Source organism: Phoxinus phoxinus (genome assembly GCF_949152265.1).
Source record: "Phoxinus phoxinus genome assembly, chromosome: 9".
NCBI lineage: Eukaryota > Metazoa > Chordata > Actinopteri > Cypriniformes > Leuciscidae > Phoxinus > Phoxinus phoxinus.
The window spans coordinates 6872272-6900169 of record NC_136884.1 but is presented as its reverse complement, the minus strand read 5'-3'; the positions used below and the strand labels follow the sequence as shown (position 1 = coordinate 6900169).

The window sequence follows — 27898 nt, the reverse complement described above, 5'->3', positions numbered from 1 at the left end:
ACGAAATAAACGTGCCAGTGCCACGAATCAATAGATTAAATTACGTGACCATATCACGAACTGCCGTGAGACTGGGTTGCATACGGTTCACCATTACTGGAAAAGAAGGACCCCCGTGGACATGTGTCATACACAAAGACATAAATTCAGAAGTGTCCAAAAGAAAAGCAACCTTTTCCACAGACTGACACACAAAACCCAGGAATAGAAGAGGTTCACATACTCGCAATGAAGTCACAGCCATGACTCAGAACCGATGTGGATTGACAAATACTACAAATGTGAAGGTCAGAGGAATGAAGGGGGACATCTGTTTATCATTTGGTGAAAGCTATGGATGTCAGCTCACCTTATGATTCAACGACGGGCTGAAACAAAAACCAGCTCTGATCTGACGAGAATAAACCAGCACATGTATTAAATCAGGATGCTCTGGACAAACTACTTTATTTGTTCCTGGTCATTTACAAAATATACATGGTTACCAAAATACTTCAAATATCATTATTATTATTAATGTTTAAATAAATGCCTGTTAAGGCAGGACAACATGTAAACATATCAAAGACACTGTACAGAACAGTTACAATTACACAACCACATACAGACAAGCAGCAGCATCGCCACGCACTGGCGTTTCCATACATCAGCATCCATTAAAGCGCATTTACAAACGATTTTGTTGGTCTGTACAACTTACAATTCTCTCAACAACTAAAAGACTTTAAATAGAAGATAAATGGTACAGAAGAGAGAACTGGAGTGGAAATGTACAGTATGGAATTAAAATAGAGATAAAATGACATTCAGGATTCATTGATAAAGTGAATCGCTTCATATAATATATCGTAATAAGGTCCAAAAACTAGATAGCACTTTATTTTACAGTCCATGTACATACTATGTACTTATAACTGGGTACTAACCCTGAACACACCCCTAAACCTAACCTTAACCCATGAGGTTACCTTACAATACTTTGGGCAAGTACACTTTAAGTACATTGAAAGTGCACGTACTGTAAAATAAATTATAAGCAAAAAAATGGGCTTTCCTAAAGTTATTTGCTAGAATTTAAAATCATAAGTAACAGATAAAGTAATATTTTAGAAGAACATAAATGACATTGGTCTTCATATTCAACACACACACAAAAAAAAATTCAGTTAAGTTGCAGATTTGGACAATGCATGCGACGTCTACTGGAACAAAACTGTGACAGCTCAAATCTACAACTGGTTTCTATCACTCAACATGCAGAATCTACTGGCACGGACATGCAAATGCACAATTTGTACATGTTACATCATTTACAAGTGCTGAGTGGAAGTGTGTGAATTTTGTTCGGACTCATAATTGACTCGTAAAATAATGGAAAAAGTCATATTCCATTTCATCAAAGTAACAAACTATCCAATGCAGGGCAGGACAAATAGCAAGTTTATTTCAAAGACAAGTCACTGTGAAGCATGCACTCTTATAGAAAGTCAGCTGACCATTGATACATTGAACATTCAGTTCTGAGTCTATCAACGGGGTAGCAGAAAACGGCACTGGAATGACCTCGGGATACTGTAAATATTCCCAAACGCTGAGACTCGGCAACAGCTAATGCCAAGTCTTAAAACCACACTACGAAGACCACTGCCACAACGCTAGTCAACCGTCTATGTCTACTATTGTTTAGTCACTTTGATACTTTGTGCTGTTAAAAAGTTAGACAAAAAGACAACCTGCGTGTATACCAGAAACGATTATAGTAGATACAGTAAGTTTTAAGTAATAGATTCTGTTCATAACAATAGTACCTCAAGGCTCTTACCCAGAATCGTTCATGATGGATATGAGTTTAGTGGCAGTATTAATCTTCCTACAGGAGTGTACTTTTATAATAGTCCGCATCCACAAAGACGTCAAAATTGTGACTTCTGATGTAAAACGCTACATTTAAGTACGTATTTGTCTCTTTCAAACCTCTTTAGTTAAACATACATTATTTAAGACAAGTTTAATCGTAAGTTTAATCGACGAGTTATCATCGTAACTTTTTTTGGTGAAAGGCAGTATATGGAAGTTTCCGCTTCTAGCATTTTTATTAGCTAGATAATTCATTCATGCTATGGATTTATGCTACAGATTGAATTGCATTGTAAGAAACGTCTATGTCATGGTTTTCTATAAGAGATTATGACAGTAGTTCTCAACTGGTTTTCACGTTACACATTAAGTGGGCATCAAACATGCTATTAAAATAGCTTTTTTGTACTTAAAAATATGTCAAACGTTAAAATGTATTAATATTAGCATGAACTGCATAGGCCCAACAATATGCAAAATGATCACCATGACTTGGGTAGATTTACAGACTACAACAGACATTTTTAAAGGTCATATTTTGCTTTTTTTATATATATATTTTGCTACATTATTTTAACCATAGGACTGTTTTTCCCTGCTGACACTTATATACCTGCGACTTATTTTTGGGTCCCGACAGGCCAATTGATAACCACTTGTTCAAGACATTTTGTACTTTCTGTAATACCTTTGCAACTCTGTGCTTTGCCTCAGTTTCTTTGGAGAGAATATGACAGCTGTATTTTGCATTGCTAACATGCAAAAAATAAAAAGAGAGAGAGAGCCTCAGATGAAATCATCAATGCAACATCAGTGGAATTACAGTAGATATGTGCTTGTTAATTACACTCATTTCTTTTAGTGTCATTTTAGTGATTAGTCAACCCTTGTATAAAAATATCTATCACTCTTTAGCATCATTTATCAATCTACACTCACAAAATCAATCTATACATTTCATGTGTTGGAATAAACAATTCAGATACAAAAATATCTGTGGAAAGTTTAAAATAAGCATGTTTACCTGTTGGAATAACCTTAACTCACCTGGAATCTTCCTTTTTTTTTCTCACCAAAATTAATGTAAAAATGAGCATATAGATAAGTACTGTACAGTTACCTACAGAGTTTTTGAGTTATAAACATGCCATGGATGAAAGTGAAAGCAGTTCTCAGTTATTGAATCTAAACACAAACCATTTTGAAAGTGTTGAGGCTTCAGTAAGTAATTATTACAGATGAGAAGATCCATGAAGATTAAATAAATACTGCATGCTTCTACCTATAATCAAAAAGCGATGAAGCACAAAGCAATATGCTGCATCCAAAAGCGTTGTTGATGAAGGACGGCATCCTCTTCAGTCCCCGAGAGATCTGTTTCTTTTTGATAGCCAAAAAAGAGGTAAATTGTGCAAATGTTCTATCTAAAAGTGATAAGGCAAATTGTTTTGAGAGGACCTTTGCAATTGTCCATTAAGGAAAGAAAACAACTCATGAAATGGAAAGCGGGGAGCTACACCAATCAGAAGCTCCTCCATTCTGACCTTTTAATAAATACCCACGGCATGGCATCAGTGTCTGTAGCACTACTGGTCGAAACGGATATATGACTGTCTACAAAAGCAGAGCAAAGCAGTTGAGGCGGCAAACAACCAGCATCACAGTGCACATCAAAAAGCATCAAGTTGTGTTCCCGTATGACCCAGGTGAGTAAAGGTTTGCAGGTCACATTGGTGGTTAAATGTGGTCGGGGTGATAGAGTTGTGTACCATGGGCAGGGTGAGATGATGAGGTCACTTCCTGTCCAGCCCTCAGGCCAGAGCTCTGGTGAAACTGGGGATGAGTAGAATTGCTGCTGCAGCCACAGCAACAAGCATCACCAGGTTCCAGTCTCCCTCGTTATCCTGAGGTCAATGAGAAGAAAAGAATGACATCAGAGGGTAAAGGTCAAGAGAGGTCATATTTTAATAGTTGATATTCTTCTTCTTTAATATTACAATAGTAGTATAGAATTTAGATTTTGGCCATTTAACGGTTATTGACCATATATATTTTGATATTTTAATAACATAATTTTGATTTTATATGATTTAGATTTGATATGAATATATATATATATAAATATATATATATATGTAATCTAAAAAATATATATAACAATTCAAAATTATATATTTTAATATGAATGATATTATACATTTTAAGTTTTTTATATACACATTATATAAAATTATAAAACATAATAAAATTAGAAAATATATACAATTATATTATAATTTTATAATATATAAATGTATATATATATAAAGTATATGTATATATATTGTCTAAGTAAAACAATAATATTGGCTAATAAACGATGTGGTATCAATACCGGTATTGTGCATCTCAAAATTTGCAAAAAGGTTAACTTTTATATACACATTTAAAATAAATCACAATTCAAATCCTTTCTTTTCTTAACTTTCTTTAACTTTAAAATCCATATACTTTTTCTAACAAACAGGCTTTGGTGTTCTAGACATTTTTTCATCTAGGCGTTCACCAAAAGCAAAACACTCACCAATGTCGATGAAACTGCACAAACCAGAGCCGGAACACATTTTTTCTCTGGCTAGAATTCAGTGACTGGGGCCACAGAACTGATCTGGTTTTAATGAACCTTCTGAGGACTTGTTGTTTATTCCTAGTCATATTCTGTTATAGCGCTGGATATGAGAGCTAAATATACCCATCCAGAAATGTGGAGAGATACAAAGCCAAGAGCAATGACCCAGTAAATACTCCAATCACTGTCACACACGTTCTCTTTTACATACTCTATTACTCTCTCTCCATCTGGCGTTGTGAAATTGGCAGTGGAAACCACATGACTGTCCAGTGGAATCAAGGAACTGTGTAAGTGTGTGTGTGTGTGTGGCTTCGGTCGGTCCTGCTGGGCAGCAGAACTGTTGAAATCCGAGGTGTGTCATGCGTTTGGCTGGGATAATACGCTCAGAAATCTCAGAGGATGCCTGAATATGACTTCATGCGATCTGATTTTTGATGGTGCCAAAAATTCTGTCTGAAAAATAAGAAATGCAGTATGTCTATGATGCAAAAATTCTGCTCTACTACAAAAGCACACTAATTTGGCAATGTTCTGCGAATCATGTCAATTTCCTTCGGGTGCCGGATGTTTTTATGCATTTTTTTTATATACAGTATTAATTTTTTAGTACTACATCCTAAAGAGAGTTTTAAATGTGTATAGGGAAGTGTTTAGGAAATCAATTTTAGGAATCAATGCAACTGGATAATAACATTTTCTGTCCAGTAAAGATGTTTGGTAAAAATAAGAGAAATAAATTGGAAAAAAAATTGCTCTATTTTTGCTCTAAGACTAATACATACTAATGAAAAAGTGTTTAACTAACATTAGCCTTCCTCAATCCTCATTCCTCTGCAAACTTTATTTAGAAATAAGTTTTGTCTAGCAAAGTTAAGATTTAAACACAAGTTGTCCTTTCAGACTATAGTTAAATGGAAAACTACGGTTGTGAAACAATGTGCACATCCATAAAAGGCCCTCGTAAAGAATCAGGCACTGTGTCCAATGGGCAAACAGGCTTGTTTAGCATGACAGTAATGACCATTCATTAGGGCTTATAAAAAGTGATATTTTGACCAGAATAAAGATGAGTTTCACAGTACAGGAGGGACAAAAAGGCTCGTCTCTGGACTCTTAGAGAAAGAAAAGGCAAAGCCATACCTTTCCCCCTTTAGGACAAGAGCTCCTTCCAGCAGCACCATATCAGGCCCATTATTACAACCATTCCTATGAAGGGTATGGAGAGAATAGGGCACTCAGACGAAGGAGTGGAGCTCTGAGGAAAAACACAGGGGGTGCAGGGATGGAGAGGAGAAGAGGAGGAAGAGGTGGTGAGAGAAACAAAAGAAAAAAAATGACACACTCAAAATAAAGAAAATGATTACACATGGGAGGTTTGTGCACATGTGAAATTACAGGTAAATAAAACATGGAAAACAATCAAATCAAATCAAATAAACGTAATACAGAGAGAAAGAATGAAGAGTGTGAGGATGAAAGGGAGAAAACAACCAGATAGATAGATAGATAGATAGATAGATAGATAGATAGATAGATAGATAGATAGATAGATAGATTAGATAGATAGATAGATAGATAGATAGATAGATAGATAGATAGATAGTAGATAGATAGATAGATAGATAGATAGATAGATAGATAGATAGATAGATAGATAGATAGATAGATAGATAGATAGATAGATAGATAGATAGATAGATAGATAGATAGATAGATAGATGGCAGCAGTTTATCAGGAATCATCAAATTTGTTTGGAATTTGATATAGTGCAGTGTGTGTTGTTAGCATATGGGTGTTTATGGTATGTTTATGTAGGCGTTCAGTGGTCAGAAAGCAACAGAACGAAGCGATGAAGGACCACGGGGGAGCAGGGAGACAGGAAAATACACCGAGATTAGATACACAGCAAAGATGGTTAAACACAAAATGGAAACCTTGTGCTCGTTTTGACCCTCCGGCTGATGAACACAGAGCCAAGGTTGCCATCTTGGCATTTAAAGATCCTTGCCCACACTGCACAGCCAGCCCACTCTATTAAACCAAAGTACCGGGATAAATCTGTCAACAGCGTCTGAGATATGTTGTCGAACACCGTGGAAACAAAAGTTGGATTCATCCTTCAGCTTGTAAAAACAAGTTGGGAGAAAGTGTTGTACTTTTCCCCCATAGTCTTACATTGCACGTGTTTTTGCAAAGGGAAGGACAGGTCATAAAAGAGAACAACCAATACAAAACAATACAAAAAAAGAGAAAGGTGTAGGACTGTGTTTACTCTTTTAGAGGGAATGAACAACTCATAGCATAAAGCATCACAAATGGTAATCAAATCATTGTAATTTTGAAAAATATTGAAGCAAATATTAAAGTAGTTTGAGAATGAAAGAAGACTGACTCAATTACGTGATTCAAAATGCTTTATGGGTAGTGGTTGCTAATTTGCATGATTTCTGAATAATGTTTATCTTCTGAAACCTGTGATTTTCTGCGATATTCGCTAACATGTGACAGATTCTGTTGACAGAGCTCCACTCGAAGGCGGCAGAGCAGTGTGAGTGAGGGGTTAACCACACAATTAAGGTTCAACCATGGAGGACGGATGATTGACATGGGACACGGTACTCAGACTGGACAGACTCTTTGATAGGAAAAACCCGTAATTAATTAGGATTTCTGTGGCTTGGATTCTAAGACCTTGTTGTTAGACAGTACAGGGGGTTAGAAAGACCTCTATGTCAGTGCACATTGTACACACACAAAAGCTTGATACTACAGTGGATCAACAAAACTAGCAAAACACATTAGCTGCTAGAGGTTTGACAAACACAAGATGTGAAAACACACGCAGCCCAGAATAATCAATGTGTGTGACAGGGCAAAAAGCAACCCAAAGTGAAACATACACACTCGACCGAAAAAGGCAGAGTGGTTTAGTTAGACAGGATGCGCTTTGAAAGACAGGTGCTGCTGTTGGACAGATGGTCACTTCAGGGGTGGTTGACCCCACATGCAAAACGTTAGTCATGTACAGAGCATTTTCAAACGCTGACAAACATGTAGATCGATGGAGTCATGGTGTCATTCTGTTGACAATATCTCGCCCTACTTGCTGTGTGAGTAATGTCTGTTTGTTTTCAGCATGTGTACAGTACAGTGATTTATTTGAGGTCACATTTTCCCCCCAAGGAAGTCCACACATTCCAAAGCCTTTGGGAAGAGAGTAGTGTGTTTTGACTGATGCCCCTTTATGACCCCTCACCTGAGCCTTCCTCCCAGCCAGCCGATCAAGCTCCGCCCTACAGCGCTGTAGCTCCGCCTCTAGCTCCGCCCTCTCCCTCTGGCTGCCTTCGTACAGGCCCTGCAGTTCCACAAGCTCTCCTTTTATTCCCTCACACTGAAAGATGAAAGGGAGATATATAGAGAAATAAAAAATAATACAGGATAAGTGAATAGATTCAGTGACAGGGGAGACTTTTAGCTTGTGTGGCAAAAAGAAGTCAATTAAAAACCATAATCATCAAAATTATAACAAATAAAGGATTGAAATATCTCACTTTGCATGTAATGAGTCTATATAATATATTAGTTTCACCTTTTAAGTTGAATTACTGAAATAAATTATATTTTGCACGATATTCTAATTTTTCTAATTCTAATAATGTTTCACGGTGTATATATATAAATTGAACATATAATGTCTCTTTTCGGACCAGACTCTTATGTAATACAAATCAATGAGAAAGTAAAGTTAATATGAAAACTGTTCACAAAGCACAGTTCTTGATTTTATCCATCAGCAATGTGAAAATTAGCAGGTGGTTATTTTGTACAACATTAACTAAAAATGATACAATAAGGTTTAAAATAGAAAATGCACACTCTAAAGTTCAAGCTTATTCTGTTATTTTGCCACGTGGGCATGGTACCTCTCTCTGGACCTGTGACGCTCTCTCCTCGGCCTGTTTTAACTGGTCTCGGAGGGAAAACACCTCTGAGAAGCCTCCACTCCTGCCTGTCGGGGTGACGGGCTTGCCCTCGAACGAGATGTTCTTCTGGGTATAAGCATCCACCCAGTTTCCACCTTCTACCTCCAATGTGCTGACGAATCCCTCAGCCTTCACCTCCTTTTCTGTGTCATTTTCTCCATCGTTCTGCTCTGCTTTCAGGGCCAGGCATGAATCAGCTGAGCTGTCAGGATAGAAATGAGACAAGGAAACGTTCAGGACATCTATTGCAGATAGATGTACAAGCGGTGGTGCATTTTCTTTTATTACTAACTTTTATTACTTTGTGGTGCTGAAATGTGTGTGTTTGGCCAGAACTCAAATCACACAACTTCTGATATTGAAATTTTTCAAAACTTTAAAATGTTTATAATCAGCTGTTCTCACATCTTTTGAGCTAAAACATCTAGCACTAGTTTGAAAAACATGCTGGTATATTTACAGAAGCATTAGTTTCATAAAGTCAGATAAGATCTTGATGTCTTAAAATAGCTGTGGCTCATCTCACAGCCAGTATATTTGGATTAGACGAAATACACAGTCATTAATGCTTCATGTTGCTGTGAAACACTTTCATAGCTGCTAAATAGTTTTAGCGAGAGTGTCCATTGAGACAGATTATGGCTGAATGCTTCATCGGTCACACCAGCCTTATTAACAGAGACCGTCGTCCGCGATGCTCACTGGCTGATTTATCTTGTTTGTGTGTGACTGACAGGCCCTGTGGCCAATCACCTGGCTCGCTGCTGCTCCAGCATCTCCAGTTTCTCAGAGAGCTGCTTGTTGCCATTCTTCAGAGTCTGACACTCGTCCTTCAAGGAGCGACACTCCTCAATCAGTTGGTCCATGTCACCTGTCCCATTACAACACGAGGACAGATGTCAAAGCAGAATGGGGTGAAACACTGAATTCAGAATGTTAGCATATTTCTGCAATTATAAATGCATGAAAAAAATGAAATACTACTTATTGCAGTATGTTTTCTATTTTAATAATATTTTAAAATGTTGTTTCTTTCTGTGATGGCAAAGCTGAATTTTCAGTCTTCAGTGTCACATGATCCTTCAGAAATCATTCTAATGCTGATTTGGTGCACAAGTAGCTTTTTTAATTATTATTATCAATGTTGAAAGAAGTTGTGCCGCTTAATATTTTTGTCTTTAGTCTTTACAGTCACTTTTGATCAATTGAATGCGTCCTTGCTGAATAAATTTATTTATTTAAGAAGAAAAAAAGGTTACTGACCTAAAAACATTCAAATGCTAGTGTACATAATGATAACCACTTCAAACTATTATTTTCTACAATCCATTGTTGTCACATGACCTTCGTTGAATAGCTACTTAAGTGAGTGGTGTAAAGTCAACATGTATATTTCATTATATGTTTAATAAATAAGTCTTAGCAGTACAATCAAATTGTGACTCAAAAGGGAGATTGATATTGCTTTTGTTTCACTTAAAATGCAAGGTTGGGCGCGTTGCATTGTGGGATACAGTATTCCATACAGTGTTATCTGCTTGCAAACAACATTTAAAAAAAAAAGATTTTTTTTTTTAAAATCTAAAAATGCTTACTTTACCCAGTAGACATGCAGCATACTACATCAAAAAATATCAATAGTATAACAGTATGAAAATACCCACTGTCCTAGGGGCAAAACTGCAAGCAATACAAAGGCTACATGTCTATGGCAGGAAAATATCGAACATTTGACCAGACAGCTGTAAATGCACACTGAACCCTGTAACTAGTCTCCATGGAAACAACCCATTCCACACTCTCTTCCCACTGCAGCAGTCTGACCTGTCAATCAGGAGTCATGTTTGCCTTGCACATCCCCCATGGTGCAACGTTCAACCCCCGATAGCGTAGTCTCTAATCTAGAAGGAATCTCACTTGTAAAAACAACTCACACGCATCTGCACTCTGTCTCTGACAGGCCTGAGTGTGTACGTGGTGTAAATAACCATCAGAAGCGCATGTACTGATAAACAACCTCGCCTCAGCCGCATCTGACCCCAGATCAGAGTTAACATGAATGCCTCAATCACAGGCCCTGATGTGTTCGTGTTCAACACTGTTTTGCGATCAGCGTGTCTAACCCCACGTCCCCACCAGCAATCGCTGGTATGTTGTTTTTATTTCAGATCTTAATATAGTAAACTTCTAACAGCATCATGGGAGCAGAAAGCAGCCCCGGCGCCCTTAGAGGCAGAGAAAGACATCAACACCAGACAAATGGGGCTCAGCGGAGGTCCTGTACTCTGTCAGAATGTCAAGCAGACACTTAGACCTTGAAAGAACCTGTAATACAATCACATTTGTCAGTGGCAATGCATACTGGGTAATATCAGAGCACTGTGTCATATCAGGCAATGGGGAGGAAAGTTGATAAAATGTCTGTATCACACAACGGGGTTTATTTGCTATCAGCATCTGCCATTTATAATGCTGCAATGAGGTTATGTGATATAAAGAAAAGTCTTGCTGGAGAAATCTCAGCTGGCCAATGCACAAAAACACAGATGAGGTCTGGGAAAAGTGACTCCATAGAGTTGTGAGAACAGAAGATGTAACTTCTAATATGTTTATATTGAGATATGCTGATGATATTAGCTTTATATCACCTAATCCTCGCATAAACGTTTTAATTGAGGTATTATTTAGTATGTTTATTAAGACCAGTGTTATTATAGTATTATTTATATACTATTATAGTTTTATTCATATTTTGAATTAGCTTTTGTTTTTATATTTTATATTTCAACTTCAACTTCAAGGCAACATTTAGAATTTTCATTCACAGTAAGTATTTTAAGTTCAAGTTTTTCATCTAACAGTTATATTTTATTTCAGCTTTATTTTATTGTATTTTAGCTTTACTTTATATTTCTACATACCGGTAGTTTTATTTTATTTTTCTGGTATTTTTCCGTATTTTAGTTTTATTGTACTGCTTCATATTCAAGGCAGCATTTCAATTTTTTATTTAAGTATTTTTCATCACGAGTGCGGGACAACCTGTCATAATCACACAATTCAAAAATCCAATAGACTGAATAAAGTCCCGCCCTACATTTTTTCTTGTTTGAGAAGCCAATAGTGAAGAAAAGACTATCACAACTTCCGTTTCATGTTGACTTTAACAGAATATCCCTGTCCAACCAGTTGCATCAGAAAGCTCATGCTGGCCAACAAGGCTTCACTTTTGCTAGCAAACGGCATGGCTATAATGATCCACCAGCCAAACCAGCACCAAACCAGCGCCAACCAGTATCATCTAGGCTTGAAGCTGGTATAAACTGGTCTTTTTAGAAACACCCCTATAGTTTAAGCCTGTGGTGTGGTGGGACTCAGACCTTCTCCTCCTGCTCTGCGTTGGTTCTTCATGCTGATTTCGGCCCGCAGCGTGGTCAGCTCCAGCTCGTACTCCTGCGTGGTGCCGCGCAGACGCTCCAACTCGGCACGCACACGGCACAGCTCCTCCTGCAGCAGGGCGATGTCGTTCTCCCGCTCGGCCGCCGCCTCCTCCGCCGCCTGCTGGAGCTCCTGCACTTCCTCCTGCGCCACACGCAGCTCCTCTTGAGCCTCCCACAGCTCGCTGGCCTTCTCCTCCTCAAGGCTGTCCAGCTCCTCCTGCACTGATCGCAGCTGGCCTGTGGGTCACAAGTCGGGACAGAACAACATTTTTCAACTGAAAATTGGGTTATAACAAGTTTGCCTTTTATACTGGCTCCTATTGTCTTAAATAGTAGGTGAAACAGTATGCAACAATAAACATTTCAAACAGTGCTACATTGTTGACACATGGCATCATTACATTAAATGTTTAATTCAGCATGTGGTGTCCAGTTATTATCGTGGAAATAGATCAAATTAAATGTAAAAAAAATAATAATAATAATCTAATCCACATTTGTGTAAAACTATCTTTAACTCCTGCAGTGTTTTTATTGTTAACTAAAACTAAAACTATTAAAAATAGTTTTTGGTAATTCAAATAATGCTGAAATAAACTAAAATATAAAATATATATAAATAATTGATGAAGAAAATTCAACTTAAATGAAAATTGTAAATGTTGCCTTGGCAACTAACTGAAATAAACCAATTTAAGTATTAAAATTACTAAAACAAAAAATTAAATAAATTAAAGATATATCAATGTGTAAACTATATAAACACATTTAAAAATATAAAAAAATATATAAAAACTTAATAATGTGGGTCATCTAGATATTTAGTGTACACAGAAAGTATGGATACTATGCACATCATAAATAGTAGGAGTTGTGCTATTTCCGAATATGTGTGAGCTGTCAAATACTAACATCCATGTAACATTTATATGAACCTCTTAAGGGCACCAAGACAAAAAGAGGTCTATAATCAGCTACTTCACTGGAAACCCAGCACATCTGAAGTGAAAAATATGTCTCATTACAGCAATCACTCTGCATGTCCTGTTGTTGAGTAGCAAAAATGTAAAAACCTCTCAAACTAACCACACAAAGCATGAATTTGAGTCTGCAGGGGCTTTTTTCAACAACTATAATCAGCCTCTGGGAATATGGACAGTAAAAAAAACAGGCTGAGTTTAAACCGAAAAACTGTTTCTCCGTTATACAGTGTGTGAATCTTATTCTGGCAGATGTTTGTTATGTTATTCATATCTGTGATTGCATTGCTCATGATGGTATCTTGGCATAGCCCATGTACTTCTGCGAATGCTGGTTTACTTTGCCTCCTCACAGTTCATTTAATTTAATTACAGCGCAGCCACTGAGAGAGTGAAAGCGAGTCACTGGGGAAGAGAACAACATTTACATCACCTCTGCTTCTCCCATCTCTCCACTGCTCAAACACTCGCACCCCAAGCAGCGGTCGACCAAACAAATGGGAACAGGATGTCATGGGGACATGGGAACATTTTAAACAGTAGTACGCTACACTGTCAAATTTAGAGTGACGTGTCCAATTATCATTTCTGCAACACAAAAATATAAAATAAAATATAATAAATGACACAAATGAAATAAGATGACAAGAATAAAATAAAATAAATATTTTAAATAAATATTGCATGATAAATGAAATAAGATTGCATGATTAAAAATGACACAATAATAAAAAAAGAATGTAAAAAAATCAAATAAGATGACAATAAATTAAATAAGATAACATGAGAAAACAAAATGAGAAAAATAAAATAGTTTCCAAGTAATCCATGATCGTGTCAATTGTATTCAGACCATGAAAGGTCGAGTCAAGCACAATGAGTTGTGGTATAAAGTACTATATATTGTATATTATGACCTGTGTCTAATGTTATTTGGGTATTTAACGCATACAAAAAATCTGCAGGTTAATAGTATAGTATATACTGCAAAAATAGTACGAGTATTATATTTCCATTGCCAATGTTTTCTATTTTTAACACAGTACACAAATATGAATATGTAAATGGCCTCTTCAAATCATCAGTGGTCTTGATAAAATTATAAAACAGCTAGATAAATCAAGATTGTTTATTCATTAGCATTGGACACAGCTATTATTCAATATGTCAAATGACTGAAAAAATATTATCTGCCATATTCTAAGTTAATTTGATTTATTAGCCGTTATTAGTGCATTTATTAGCGCTAAATTTAAGATGAATACACATTTGTTTCTGTTTCTAAGTGCGTTTCTGTTCACCTTGAAGTCTCTGGATCTGTCTCGTAAAGGTCTCGGCCTGGTGGGCGCTTGCCAGACGCTCTTCCTCCAAAAGACCTAAAAAGCCAAAGAATGACATTAAAAGAAGAGGGAAATCTCTAGCTGGACATTGAAAATGAGTAATTAGTAACTTATTACTGGCATCTGACAATATCAACAAGCCAAAATTGTTTGTGTGAAGACATGACTCGAGAAACGGGCGGTCAATGACAGCTGAGCATGCTCAGAGGGTACTCCCGGTGATGATGTCACACCTTAAAAACAGCTATTACTGGCATACGCACCCTGCAGCTCGTTGTAGCTCTCCTCGTGTCGCTGCGACACCTCTCTGGTCTCCTCCAGCTCCAAAAGCAGCTGCACCACCTGTGACCTCAGCACCTCCAGCTCATCTTCATCTTCATCTCTCCGCTCCTCTGGGTCCCCCTCCTCCTCGTCCGCCGTCTCCTCCTTCTTCTCCGGCTCATCCTCCTGCCCCTTCTCTCCGTTTCCGGCCTCCACCTCCTCCAGGTCTCTCTCCTCATTCTCCTCCAGTGACCCTCGCTCTTTGGCCGTCATTTCACTGCCTATACCCGGCCGCTCCACTTTCAAGTCACACACATCGTCTGAGACAGAAAAAGAAATCAATGATAAATTAATCACTTGATCATATGAAATAATATTAAATTAAATACAAATAATAAAAAAACAAGGTTATAGTGAGGCACTTACAATGGAAGTGAATGGGGCAGATTTTTTAAGGATATAAAAGGCAAAAATGTGAAGCTTTTAATGTTACAAATGTACTTTTGTTAAAACTGTAAAGCTGTTTAAATACATTTTTACAACCGTTAAGGGTTTTTCAGCGTTACATTGTCATGGCAACAAATTTGTAAAATTAGATATAACTTGTGTTTTTTTTCACACTGAAATCTACTTAATATACACAGATTGTTTACGTCTTGTGTTAAAACTATTGAAACATTGGGTATGTAAAACATTTACAGATTTCCACTGGAAGATCCTCAATCAACGTGACCCAGAACTTGTTGTAATCACCATTATGCCAGAAATTATGTTGATTGAGTTTACCGTGTGCTGAACCCACAATAATCCAAAACCTCTCTGCGCTAATAATGATTTGCTCATCCAGTAAAATGACATTTAAAAGTTCCCTTGATGTCATGCACATTCTCTGTTTGGAAAGGAGATGTGCAGCAATACATGTCCCAGACCCCCGACCCCCACCCTCCACCTGTCATCTCTGGTGGGGACTTACTAAATCCATCCAGTCCACCACCTTCATCCGAGGAAGCCCTTCATCACCTGCTGGCCCCCGACTCTCTTCTCTCTCTGCCCCCAACAGACCTCCAGACCCCCCTCAAGCAATCTAAACACCCAACCAGAGCCAAAAGTGCCTCAGCACTAGAGGAATGTGTGCTATATTAAGGATTTAGGCCATGAATCGCCCCTCTGCCTTCACCTGTTGTCTGTTCACAAACACAAACACACACACAGCCTGAGAAGAAATCACAGCCTGCAGTGCAGCAGCAGTGGCCTTTTCAAAGTGTAAGAGAGCCAAAGAGCCCTCTAGTGGCAGGAGTGGGAATAGACAAAGGAAAAAGGAGAAAGAAAGAAAGAAAGAAAGAAAGAAAGAAAGAAAGAAAGAAAGAAAGAAAGAAAGAAAGAAAGAAAGAAAGAAAGAAAGAAAGAAAGAAAGAAAGAAAGAAAGAAAGAAATTTCTGAAGGATCATGTGACTGAAGACTGGATGAGGCTGAAAATTCAATAAATAACATTTTAAAATATATTAAAATAGCAAAGTTATTTTAATTTGTATTAATATTTTGCAGTATTACTGATTTTACTGTATTTTTGATTAAACAAGTGCAGCGTTAATTGGTGAGCATACAAGACTTTTTTTTATTATGTTTCCAAACTTTTGACAGTTTTTACAAAATATTATATATAATAAAACATTAAGCCAATCCTATTTTTTTCCTATGCTGAAGGAGTAGGTATAGAAAAATAATAATAATAATTAAATAATTAATTAATTATATTTCTAAGAAATTAACGATTTGTGACAAAGCGTGAATAAAAGAACATCCCCATGTAAAGTGAGCAGCAGATCTCCTCCTGCTGTCGCTCTCTAGCCTGTGCTAATCACCCACCAAACTAAGGAGCCAGATGGTTAAAAATAGCCCATTCAACAGTCCTTCTGTCCTCCTCTTCTCTCCCTTTCTACTCTTCCATTTCTCACACACACATTTCCTCCCTCACTTTTCTTACCATTCACGACATCACCATATTTTCATTTGCGTTATCCAAATGATCCTCCTGCTCTTTCCATCCCACTTTTCGACAGTCACCTGTTCCTCGTTCTGAACGCCGTCTCTCCACCTCCTCCAGGCTGATCTATAACTCTAGCCTTACTCTAGGTTTCTCTCACTTGCCCTCTGACCTCTGAACTCAGAGAGCCAGACCATTGGCGGGGCAATTACACACACTTAATCTGTCTTACAATCTTACTCTCTAGTTCTATTTAAAGGGCTGTGTGTGAGGATATATGACTGATTCTACAACTTTGGCACTGTTGATGACTTGAACAAAACAATAATAACATGGTATACGTATATATATATATATATATATATATATTATATATATATATATATATATATATATATATATATATATATCCTCAAATGCATTTTGGTGGGATATGTGATGTGTGGATTTGCTTTGACAAACTCAGAACAATCTGAAGTCCACACACAGGACACGGGAGACAGTCGGCCACGCCAGACCTGACTAGACGATTCATCTCTCTGATCCTCTTAGATCAGATGTCTGTGTGGGATTAACGGAATCTGTCGGTGCGGAAAATGAATTGTCTTGCCAGCAACTCCTCCCCCTCCATTCCTCAGACTTTCTTTCTCCCATTCACTCCTTCTTTCTCTTTTCCTCTGGTTGGTTTTCTCTCATTTCCCTCTCTATTCCTGAATGATATTTATCCCACTGTAATGAGCCCTGTGCTGTATTATTGATCATGCTTTGCAGATTCAAGTCTTTCAAACATCTATCAAATAATAATGAACCAGTGAGGAAACTCACACACACACACACACACACACACACACACACACACACACACACACACACACACACACACACACACACAAACACACACACACACACACACACACACACACACACACACACACACACACACACAGGCTGAAGCAGCAGCACAAGCAGGGTCTTGAGCTCACAGGATTAAAGGCAGCTTTGATAGCACCAAATCTGCTTTATCCAGTGTATCTGAGCTATGAATTATTCTGTGGGGACAGAAAATTATTTTTACATGCACACAGACATCCGGATACATCACTGGATAGGTAACACAAATCGCAATCATGAAGCATCCCTAAGGACGGGATAAGGCCATGTAGTTACACAACAGCAGCCTCTGTGGTGTTCAAAATAACTAGTAAAAAGTAGTGCTGGCAGTCTATGATCTTTGATACAGAATTTATACTTAAAACTATCTCTCTCTCTGTATATATATATATATATATATATATATCCCGTTTTAAAATTTAAAGGGGTTATATAATGCAATTTCCATCGCTGAAGTTGGAATATGGTCATAAAACTAAATTATATATATATTAAAAAAAAAATAAAAAAAAATTATAATAAAAAAGTTTTTGTGTAAGAAACATTGACTTGATAATCATTATATTATAATTATTTAAATATAATATGAAACATTTTTTTTTTATAAAATACGTATGACCCCTTTAACTGTATACTGCATCACAAAAGTACTCACATTCAGTACACATTCAACTCCATACTAAATAGCACAATCTAACACTAAGAACGCAAAACACATGTGGACTGAACCTTTTTTCTCTTGTAACAACATCATGCTCCATATGTGCCGTGCCTGACAGAACAGAGGCCTCACTTCCTGTCGAACTCAGATTCTTGTGATTTTCACATGTGTATAATGATTCCTAATGGAAACAGCCCAAGAATAGGCCTCTTTGTTCTAACAGACATAGTTAGAATAGTTTAAGTGAACGCGAGAGTCCCGTTCCTAAATTCTCGTCATTTTACAGATTATAATTTCATGATGCTTTCTGCCGTTGCAATAAATAAATGAGAAATGCCATTAAAATGAGACTCTGAGATCAGACCATTCACTTACAGAACAACTGACACAATTAATTTGAAAATGAGCACTTGGTGCTTTGGAGATAACAATCAAAACTAAACGATTTCATTTCAGACCATGACCGGAAGGCCATATTAGATCTTAATATCATGAGTGGCATTAATTGTTGACGTGCAAATCACGATTGTGAGAAACACAAACACAAATATAGCTCTCGTCTAGTTCTCATGAGCTCAGAGAATTAATTTCAATCCAATCACAATCATAGCTTTGGGATCAGCCTGTGGCACTGGCAGAAATCCAGAGTAATTATTGTTATTTGATGTTGATTATGTGTGATTGATGCGGTATACATAACAAAAACAACATCAATCAAAAACTATATTCATAGTCTTATGCTATTCCTTTTTATTCACTTCTTTCATTCTCTCCTTTCTTTTTATTGTTTTTTTACACATAAGTATTTCTGATTATGTTATCTCCTTTATACTGAAATGTCAATCATATTGTCAATACTGTCAACAGCCAATCGGAGTGGTGTGATCTCAATGAGGGAGGGGCAAGTACAACTATATGCACAACTGTTTATAAAAACATGAGAGAGAAAAATATTTCAGGGTTCAGAGCAATACTGCAGGGGTCATATACAATAATAAAAAATTAAAAAATAATAAAAAAATAAAATAAATAATAATACATTATTATATAAACTATAAAATAAAAATAAAAAATAAAAATAATAATAATAATAATAAGTTCACAAAACTTTTTCGCTCCCTCACAAAAATAAAATATTTTTCATTCATTTCACATATAACAAGTTTATGACCGTGTAGTACATCAATAATTATTATTGAAATGCTTTTTCATCATAAAAGCAGCATGTAAGTACATTATTATAGTATCATATGCATATAGGCCCGGTTTACAATGCAACACTCAATTTTATTTTATATTATATGTAACAGGGGGTCACCACTCCATCTCTTCTTTCAGGGCGTTTTGCCTAAAAGAACCCTATTATACACTAACATTTCACAAACACTTTCAGTCCATGATCAGCCCGTGTCTGGCTAAAATCCAGATGGTGACATCAGTTTCCTGTTTATAGCGCTGCTTTCACTCTCAATGCTAGACCAGGGTAACACTACACTGACCTTAACCTTAAAACAAATACGTCCTTTTCAGCCTTTTAGTCTCAAGCTATCCATCAAATCCTAAAATAATATTTAAACGATTAATTTAATGCAGTCTGTCGCCATCATATGAGCCGCACTGAAAATCAGAGTCTAAACATCATTAATAAGCTCAGCACAGCTCTGAGAAGAGGAAAGATGATGGACACAGTCACAATGGCCCCTGGGAAACCAAGGAGCAAGGGCAGAGCAAACACCTTCCACACACACACATTCACAAAACACAAAGACTAACCTATAAAACTAGACACTTGCACACACATTTAAGCATGCAAGGCATTTTCGACTTAAATTGAATTCCTCCTCATTACTAAAGCATGACTGCAATGCAGTGAGCTAGTGAGCTGTTTTTCCATAGTTAACATCGGCCAAAAACAAGTAGGCTACTGTTGCTGCAGTGTTGTGCAAAGTCTAAAGTCTTCTGTAATGGAGCGAAAGTCGCACTTGTCAATGTTAAACAGCTGCTCGTGAAGTCAAGCGAGCTCCCAGATCGGTTGTTGCAGGGTTTTGACTGAGGGAAGTGATGCGGTCGGTGTTTGGTGTCATATAAGCCTGCAGTAAACCACAGGATAAGTATAGCAACGTCACTGCGAAAAGGACCCAGACTGAGCTGACTAAACAGTGCCTGTTGGTTATTAAACTGACAGCTCTGGTGAAAAACAGTTGCATGGGAAAGGGGTCTGTAACCGTCACTGTCACTTACTTTTTTCTGTGAAACACAAAAGAAGATGTTTTGAAGAATGTTCATGGTGCTCTTTTCCATATAATTAAAGTGAATAGTAACAGGGTATTTTCTCCATTATCCAATTTTCATTTTTTCATTCCTTGTCACACTTGCGCGTTAAGGGGCTAAAGGTATTATGTAATATGGGTTATGTCACACAAGTTAGCTCCTCAAGTAAACTGCCTAGGGATGGGCAATATGATCAAAATGTTAACCCTGTCATTTCATGCATCATTTAACCATGGCAATGATATTATACTTCACCAAATCACTAGAAGAAATGTTATAGATGAACAAAACCACATAACAAATGAATAACAACAACAACCAAGTAAGTCCAAATATACCCACATATAAAGTACACTCACATAAAGCGATATATATACTAATGCAAATCTCAACTGCTTGATTGTTTGTCACAAAAAAATTATACCCTGATACTGTTGCCCAGCTCTAATCAGCTAAGTGCAACTATAAGGCATGAAGATATTAAGATATAATGTGAATAAATTATTTTCAGTAAAGCTGCTTTGAAACAATGTGTATTGTGAAAAACGCTATATGAATAAAATTGACTTGAGTGAACTAAAAAATAAAACACCATAAAAGTAGCTCTGCGTGAAGAAAATGGCAAACTTTAGAATAGTGCCTATTGAATTCCATCTTAAAAAGTAACAGGGCATGTGACAACAAATGGCAATTTGCCGTCATTGACATCACACCTGGCATGACGTGTCAATTTGAATTATGCAAATGCAAATCAAATTTAAGATCAAGGGTAGAGAGGAAGAATGTGGCATTTTTAGAGCTCCACATCCCCATTCACTTTCACTGTATTATAACCAGGACGTTCTGTGAAACATCTCCTTTTGTGCTCCATGGAGAACTTTACAGCATATGGGATTGGAAAGGCATGAGGTTTCATAAATAAATGACAAAGTGCCCTATTTCTGTGAACTACTCTGACTGGATTAATCAGCATAATCTTTCACATAGCCTTGTAGTGACAGGAAAATTATGAGTCATTTCAGAGACGGGGAATGTTTTGATGAAATATAAAAGTCTTTTATATTACAATAATGTGCATTGATGAATTATGCACAATAAGTCCAAGGGCATTTATTAAGCAAGCAAACAGGGTTTGATTTTGATTTCATATTGCCTACATAGAGAGAACAGAGAGAGGTGCTGCGTGACATTTTCTACATAGCGATCAGTCCAAAAACAAGCATTAAACAACGCTTGTATAGCCCTACCGTACGCATACATAAATACACACTCTAGCACGATGTAAATCAGCATCCGCTCATGAGCACAGACTTGTGTTTCAGGAATATCAATGAGGCCTCACAGGTGGAGGATGATTACGTATTCTCCAATTATGTGTCTATGTCTCCTCTCTTCTTCTCTATTGTAACACTGTTAATTAGTTCTCATTAAGTGATGACAACCTAGACATTACCAAAGCAGCAGAAAGCATCTCATCAGACTTTCATTCACACGTAATGAGTGAGTAAAATAGAGAAAGCGGGGCTCCATCTGGGATTATATCGGTCGACAATTTTTTTTAAATCTACTTGGGAAAACTTTATGCCGGACTATAGACAGTTTACACCTTAAACCTTAACCCATCCTTAAACCTATACCACCAAACCTGTCCCTAACCTCACCCGTATCCCATCTAAATACCAACAATACAACATAAACACCAAAAGTACATTGTACTTATTTTTTGATGTAAGTACATAGTAGTTAAGGACAACTAATATAAAGTGTGAGCCAAAATAGTAAAGAGATGTGAACTCAATGAATTGAAGCGCTTCCGAACAACCAGTTTTATCGAACGATTTTTTAGTAATTTGCTCCTAATAGGAGCAAGATTCTCCCTAGTCTGACAAGAAAAACACATAAAAGATTTAGAGCAGACCAAATATATCCTTTATCTCTGGTCCTGTTAGCACGATGTCTGAGCTTTTTCCCCGCTGTGAGGTAGAGCCGTCCAGTCTGAAACCTTGACAGACGCACATCACTGACCGTTACACACACATGCGGAGCATTGTAAGACAAGCCTTGTGTATAAACGGCTCACTTTGACTGTGTCCTTCCCAATAGGATTAATTTCTCTACAAACACACAGAAAAAAACATCAAAACCAAACGCATTTTCTTAAAGAACAAGAGAATAAACCAATGTGTCATAACACCATTAAGCTGAAATAAAAGCTTCAAATGGAAAAATGCATAAATTTGGCTTAGGAAAGGTGAGAGTTGGGTTTAAGTGAGATATCACTGGGTCCCAGAAGCATTAGAGTGCTTTAAATGTGTGTGCGTGTCACATTTCTGGCGCAGTGAGGAGTGGCATGAATTATTCACGTCGCCTCTACCCTGGCTTGGTAAGAAGAAAGGTAGACTGAGAGAAGAGGAGAGAAAGAGAAAGGGAGGAGGGGCGGAAGTGGGAAGCAGGAAAATTGGAGAAGGCAAGGAGAAAGCGGCACCGAAAAACAAGATTGTTGGTTTCTCACTCTGACAGACGCAAAAGGAGGAGCTGTATGACGTTAAAGTTTACCGGAGTTCACGCGCTCTCGCCTTGTTGCCATGGTTACAGCCCCCTTGCCCAAGCCCCGACGGCTCCTACCAGAATCTTTTTGCACTTAAAAGTCCCCATGAAATCAAAATTTAAATGTTTTGGCTTTAATATTAATATGTTAGCCCAACTGTTAATCTATAAGGTAGTGTGCTCCAAAACAATAGCAAAATTCGCATTTAGAAAATATAAGCATTCAAAACGTACAGTCACTTCCGCTAATATTTATCAGTGATTTTGATGACATCACTCTGCACTTCAGCTTCTCATCAGATTTTCTGTCCAATCAAATGCTCTCTAAAATCTGAAGCGCCCCGCCCTCTACATTATAAATATACGCTAAAGCTGCGGCGGAAATTGGTCATTTGTTCACACATTTACTATTTTCTACATGGTGAATGACACACAGTGCACTATATAGGGGATAGGGAACGGATAGGGAACTATTCACACAGTGTAATTATGCTTTCCATTGGGGCAAAACCAGCCAAACTGAGCCAAAAATCTACTGGGTTGATATTATTTTCCCCTGTCCATGCCATCTGGATTACATCATTAGAAAAGAAAAGTCATTTCAGAGGTGGAGAAAGTTTTAATGAAAACTATGAAGAACAGCCTTTTTTTCCCCTTTAGAATAATGTGCTCTTATGGATTAGACAAATAAATGGGTTAATTCTGAGTTTTATGTTATGAGAACAAGCTCACAAAACTCACAGACACGAAGATGAGAAAGAGAAAAGGGAGCTCAATCTCTAGAAACTCTCAAAGCTGGCGCTCTCAGTGGACTCCTTCATGAGAAAGTTTATTTCTGTGTGTGTGGGCCCTCACACAAGCGGCGCATATACACCATCTCTCTCTCTCTCTGCATGTAACTTTTCCTGCTAACCAAAGCGTGATCTCACTCGAACTGCCCTTGAGATTCAGTCAGCTCTTCTGGAATGTTCTAAAGAGCCAATCCTCACATCTGCGATGGGGTCAGTGAGCAACAGAGGGAGGAAACCCGCAGGAAGGAGAAGAGGAAGATTTGGAGGAAGGAAAGCTGCAGTATGCCTTGTTTTTGTCATTCGGTCAACATATGTAAACCTCTGCAACGTGTCAACAAGAATGAAGGAGCATTCTTGGTTCAGAATAAATCAATTATGTGGCGTGCGTTAAAGCTGCACGATTCTGGATGAATTGAGAATCACACATTTTTTTGTTTTAAATAGAGATCACGATTCTCCCACGATTCTAAACAGACAAGTAAACAAAATAACATGGTTTGAAAAGACTGTTTGTGAAGCCGTTTCATACTTAAACGTGACAACTGCTTTCTGGGTTGCTGGCAGCGCCAACGCAGATTTTAATGTTCCAGAGTGATTTTGTCAAAGGTTTAATTGACACTTTAGGAATGAGAATGTGTTGATGTTTGAATCGAGATCACAATTTTTTAACGATTAATCGTGCAGCTGTAGCATGCGGTCGATTACCACAGAAAATAACTTCAATACATCTTTCAGTTTGTACAAACAAAAAAACAACAAAAAATATGTATAATATAAGTGCACTTGAATAAATGTCAACAAGACATTTCTAAGACAAATTTTGCAGCCTGTGTATGCTTTTAAAAACGTTTTTGAGCTGCATGTAAAGTTTTCCAAAATCATATTTTGAATGGCTATTCCATGTGGATCATCTGTAAAATAAAAAAAATCCTTTCTGGTGTCTTTCTGTATATAATTCAAAAGTAACAGGTTTAATGACTAACAGTATATAGTCTCATGTTAAGACATATATGCCCGGGTTCACAGATAAGGCTTAAGCCTAGTCCCAGACTCAAATGCATGTTTGAGCTGTCTTAACTGAAAGCAACTTGCACTGGTATATCTTTAAATATGTCACTGCCATTGTTTTGTCTCCAGCTACACATCAGTAATGTTTTTAAGGCACATATATAAAATATACTTAAATGTCCTGATTTAACTAAGGCCTATGCTTAATCTAAGCCCTGTCTGTGAAACCAGGCCATAATCTTTAAGTCTTCTGGCTATACTTTAGACTGTGTATTTTAGATTTCTCTCGATGCGATACCCCATAGACTTCCATTGTAAGTGCATTTTAGGTGTCATCTTCTTTAGATTTCACAAAATGAGGGACTAGTCAAAAAACGGACTTCTCTATCAGTGTGAAAAGACACACACACAAAAAACAGGCTGCAGGGAAATTCTAAACGTTCAATCTCTTGACGTCAGTACTCAGTGAAGTTTTCTAGAACAATTCGCTTGGACAAAGACTTAAACAAGCATGAAATGAGAAAGGGCCTCTATTTGTAAATGAGCTGCGGTAGCAAAAACGTTTGGGTTTTGACTGGACCTAAACTTTGTAGGCGCTATGGCACCCAGAATGTGGGAGGTGAGAGAAAGAACGTGTGTTTTCATCATCCGGGGGAGGACAGGGAATGCAAGTGGCACTCGAGTGATGTGGAGCATGTGGGCGTCTGGTGGATGGAGGAGAGGTAGGCAGCACCAGCACTGCTGGCTAAATCAGCAGGGCATTTAGAAGGAATTGTCACGGAAGCCCTGCAAATAAGAGGCATGCGTGTGGTGTGACATGAAAGTGCTGTGCTAAAATGATCCTCTCTCGTTCCCCGAACACCATACGAGCTTCTAAACCTCCTTCAATCTATCTCAAGTCCACCTACAGAAACATATATCCCAATTTACTGCGGTAATACCAAGTCAGATCAAGTAAAACAATACTTGTCGCAGGGGGGCGAGGTTCTTTGGGAACGGACTAACGGAGATGGAGACGCTGGGACTGAAGCTTTGAAGTTCACATTCGGCGCTGCTTTTGATCAGAGGCACAATTTAAAACAATCCCTCTAGTCTGGAGACAACAGCTATTTAAGACATAAAAGCCCTTCCGAGGAGAAACCTACAGCATTTTAGTGTGCACAAAAAAATATATGCGGACAAACACTCAAAATATAATAGTTTCATAACAACACCCCAGTGAGCAGAGCACGCAACATGATATCAGAAAGCAAGTATTTGGTTTCCCATAACCCCTTGCTGCACGTCTTCAAAGACTTTTTATTTACGGTAACAAAGCTACTCCATTTTCCTGTAAATATACAGCGTGTAAAAACAAAACAGGCTTAATTTACTAGCCGACACACACAAGCAGACCACAGTACAACAAACACAAGGTCAGTCATGAAGCATGAGAACCACTGATGTCAAAATTGGCAATTTTGGAAAGTTTGAATCTATATATATGACATCTTGAATGTTAAAATACTTTCTCTGTCTCTTAATATGCAGAGACAACTATAAGTTTAATTTCCCCAAAAAGTACAAATTGTGGTTTGAAACCATTACTCTATACATAAATATATAGATAGAAAAAGAAATAGATATATAGATATACTGTATTTACATACATACATTTTTATCCCAGTTTTAAAAAAACTGGCTCTCAAGAAAATTGAATTTAAGTCATGTTTTTAGAGAATATATCTTGAATTAAGTTGATTTTTTTTATCCCATTGGCAAATAATAATAATTATTTAATATTAATGAAGAAATATTTTGTTGTTGCTGTATAAAACATAAACACTAGCTAAATTTTGTTAGAATTCAAAAAAATTGAATAAAATTGGCAATGATGTAAGAGCAACAACTCTGAAAATAAATTGCAATATTTTACTTTTGAACTTTATATTGTTTTCAGAATGTTCAAATATTTTGTAAAAACTTTAAACTTAAAGCCTTTATAAATCATGCATATTATGCCTTATAATGCACTATGTATCTTAAATTACAGTTATAATACATTATAATATTTATCTATTCATTCTTACACCTTTAGAAAGTATAACGCATGACAAACGGCCAGTTTCAGATGTAACAAGCAATCTGCAAATATTATAATATATTTTAACCTGAGTTATTTATGAAAAGATATAATGCATTATAACATAAATTATAAATACCTTTCTAAAGCTTTATACATAAAGGCTTTAAGTAAAGGGTTACCGATATTACTGGGAAACCAAGACAAATATACAGATAAACAAGTAAGTTTTGCATTGTAGCAAGTGCATTAGAAGACTAATAAACAGAAAACCGCCATCATAATAACCATTTCTTTTGAGTTTTGAGGTTTGTTGTTTATCTGCGCATATTTTTCTTAACCAAGACACACACATAACCTCACCTTTCACTGAGAAACTGACATACTAGATTATCTCTCTAACATCAGACACCTCATCCTTCTAAACAACCTTCTGCCTCATGACAGACCAGATAAACAATGCAGATGGAGGTAGGAGGAGAGAAAACAATAATTATTTCATGCATTGTTGCACAAATGAACACCTGTAGAAACATCACACACACACACACACACACACACACACACACACACACACACACCTGCAGGATCCAAGACCTCCTCAATGACGGGCGGCAGACGCAGTCCGCAGTCCATGGTTGTCGTGGCGACAGGCCTCAGGAAGTGGGAGGGGGGTGGGGGTTGGAGGGGGGGGTGAAATGTCCAAACACACGCAGTGATAATGGTCAGAAAACAGAAGGGACACACACAGCCCTGCGAGGAATGTCAGGCTCCACACACACTGTGCTGCGACGGTCGATACATCCTGAAACACACACACAAATACACACAGATCAGTTCAATAACCCTCTAAACAACTGCAGACATCACCGTGTAAACTGCTTATAGATGGTGTATTGCTCTTCCTGAATAACTGTTGTTCTCTCTCTCCCTCTCTCTCTCTCTCTCTCTCTCTCTCTCTCTGTTTCTTATTGTCTCCTTGCAAAACAAAGCTTGAAACACTGCACAGCATCAAGGGTATTTCAGCAACATGATCATTCTCTGACTGTCAAACACACAGAAAGCATTGGTCTGCTTACCTTTAATGAGATCTGTGTGCAGCTCAGGACACTGGCAGCTTACGTCTCCGTTACTCGCTGTGTATTATCTGTCGTTTACTGCGTGCCCTCTTCTCGTCTCCTCTCCCTCCCTCCTTCCTTCCCCCTCTCTC

General features: G+C 37.5%; 1 protein-coding gene across 4 annotated transcripts; it reads right to left on the bottom strand.

Moving 5' to 3' along the window:
• Nucleotides 1-417: 417 nt before the first annotated feature.
• Nucleotides 418-27898, bottom strand: ccdc136b (coiled-coil domain containing 136b). Of its 4 annotated transcripts, none has more exons than XR_013799007.1 (10): nucleotides 27768-27898; nucleotides 27270-27493; nucleotides 14476-14793; nucleotides 14174-14248; nucleotides 11833-12129; nucleotides 9206-9323; nucleotides 8393-8654; nucleotides 7726-7860; nucleotides 5609-5674; nucleotides 418-3761 (listed from the first exon to the last, which is right to left on the bottom strand). XR_013799007.1 is itself a non-coding variant. In XM_079623473.1 (10 exons), the coding sequence occupies exons 2-9, from the start codon at nucleotides 27322-27324 to the stop codon at nucleotides 5619-5621; spliced, it is 1365 nt and encodes a 454-aa protein (XP_079479599.1). In that variant the 5' UTR covers nucleotides 27325-27493; nucleotides 27768-27898; the 3' UTR covers nucleotides 418-3761; nucleotides 5609-5618. The 4 variants fall into 4 exon arrangements, 3 of the variants coding, with proteins under 3 accessions (XP_079479599.1, XP_079479600.1, XP_079479601.1); XM_079623473.1 differs by having other exon boundaries at nucleotides 5609-5723; XM_079623474.1 differs by lacking the exon at nucleotides 5609-5674.

Excerpts from the sequence above, each read along its gene's own strand:
- ccdc136b (XM_079623473.1), bottom strand. The coding sequence starts at position 27,324 with ATGGACTGCGGACTGCGTCTGCCGCCCGTCATTGAGGAGGTCTTGGAT. Across the intron at positions 9,324-11,832 it reads ACGCAGAGCAGGAGGAGAAG|GTGACATGGACCAACTGATT; the intron begins GTCTGAGTCCCA and ends GTAATGGGACAG. Across the intron at positions 8,655-9,205 it reads CTGGAGCAGCAGCGAGCCAG|CTCAGCTGATTCATGCCTGG; the intron begins GTGATTGGCCAC and ends CTATCCTGACAG.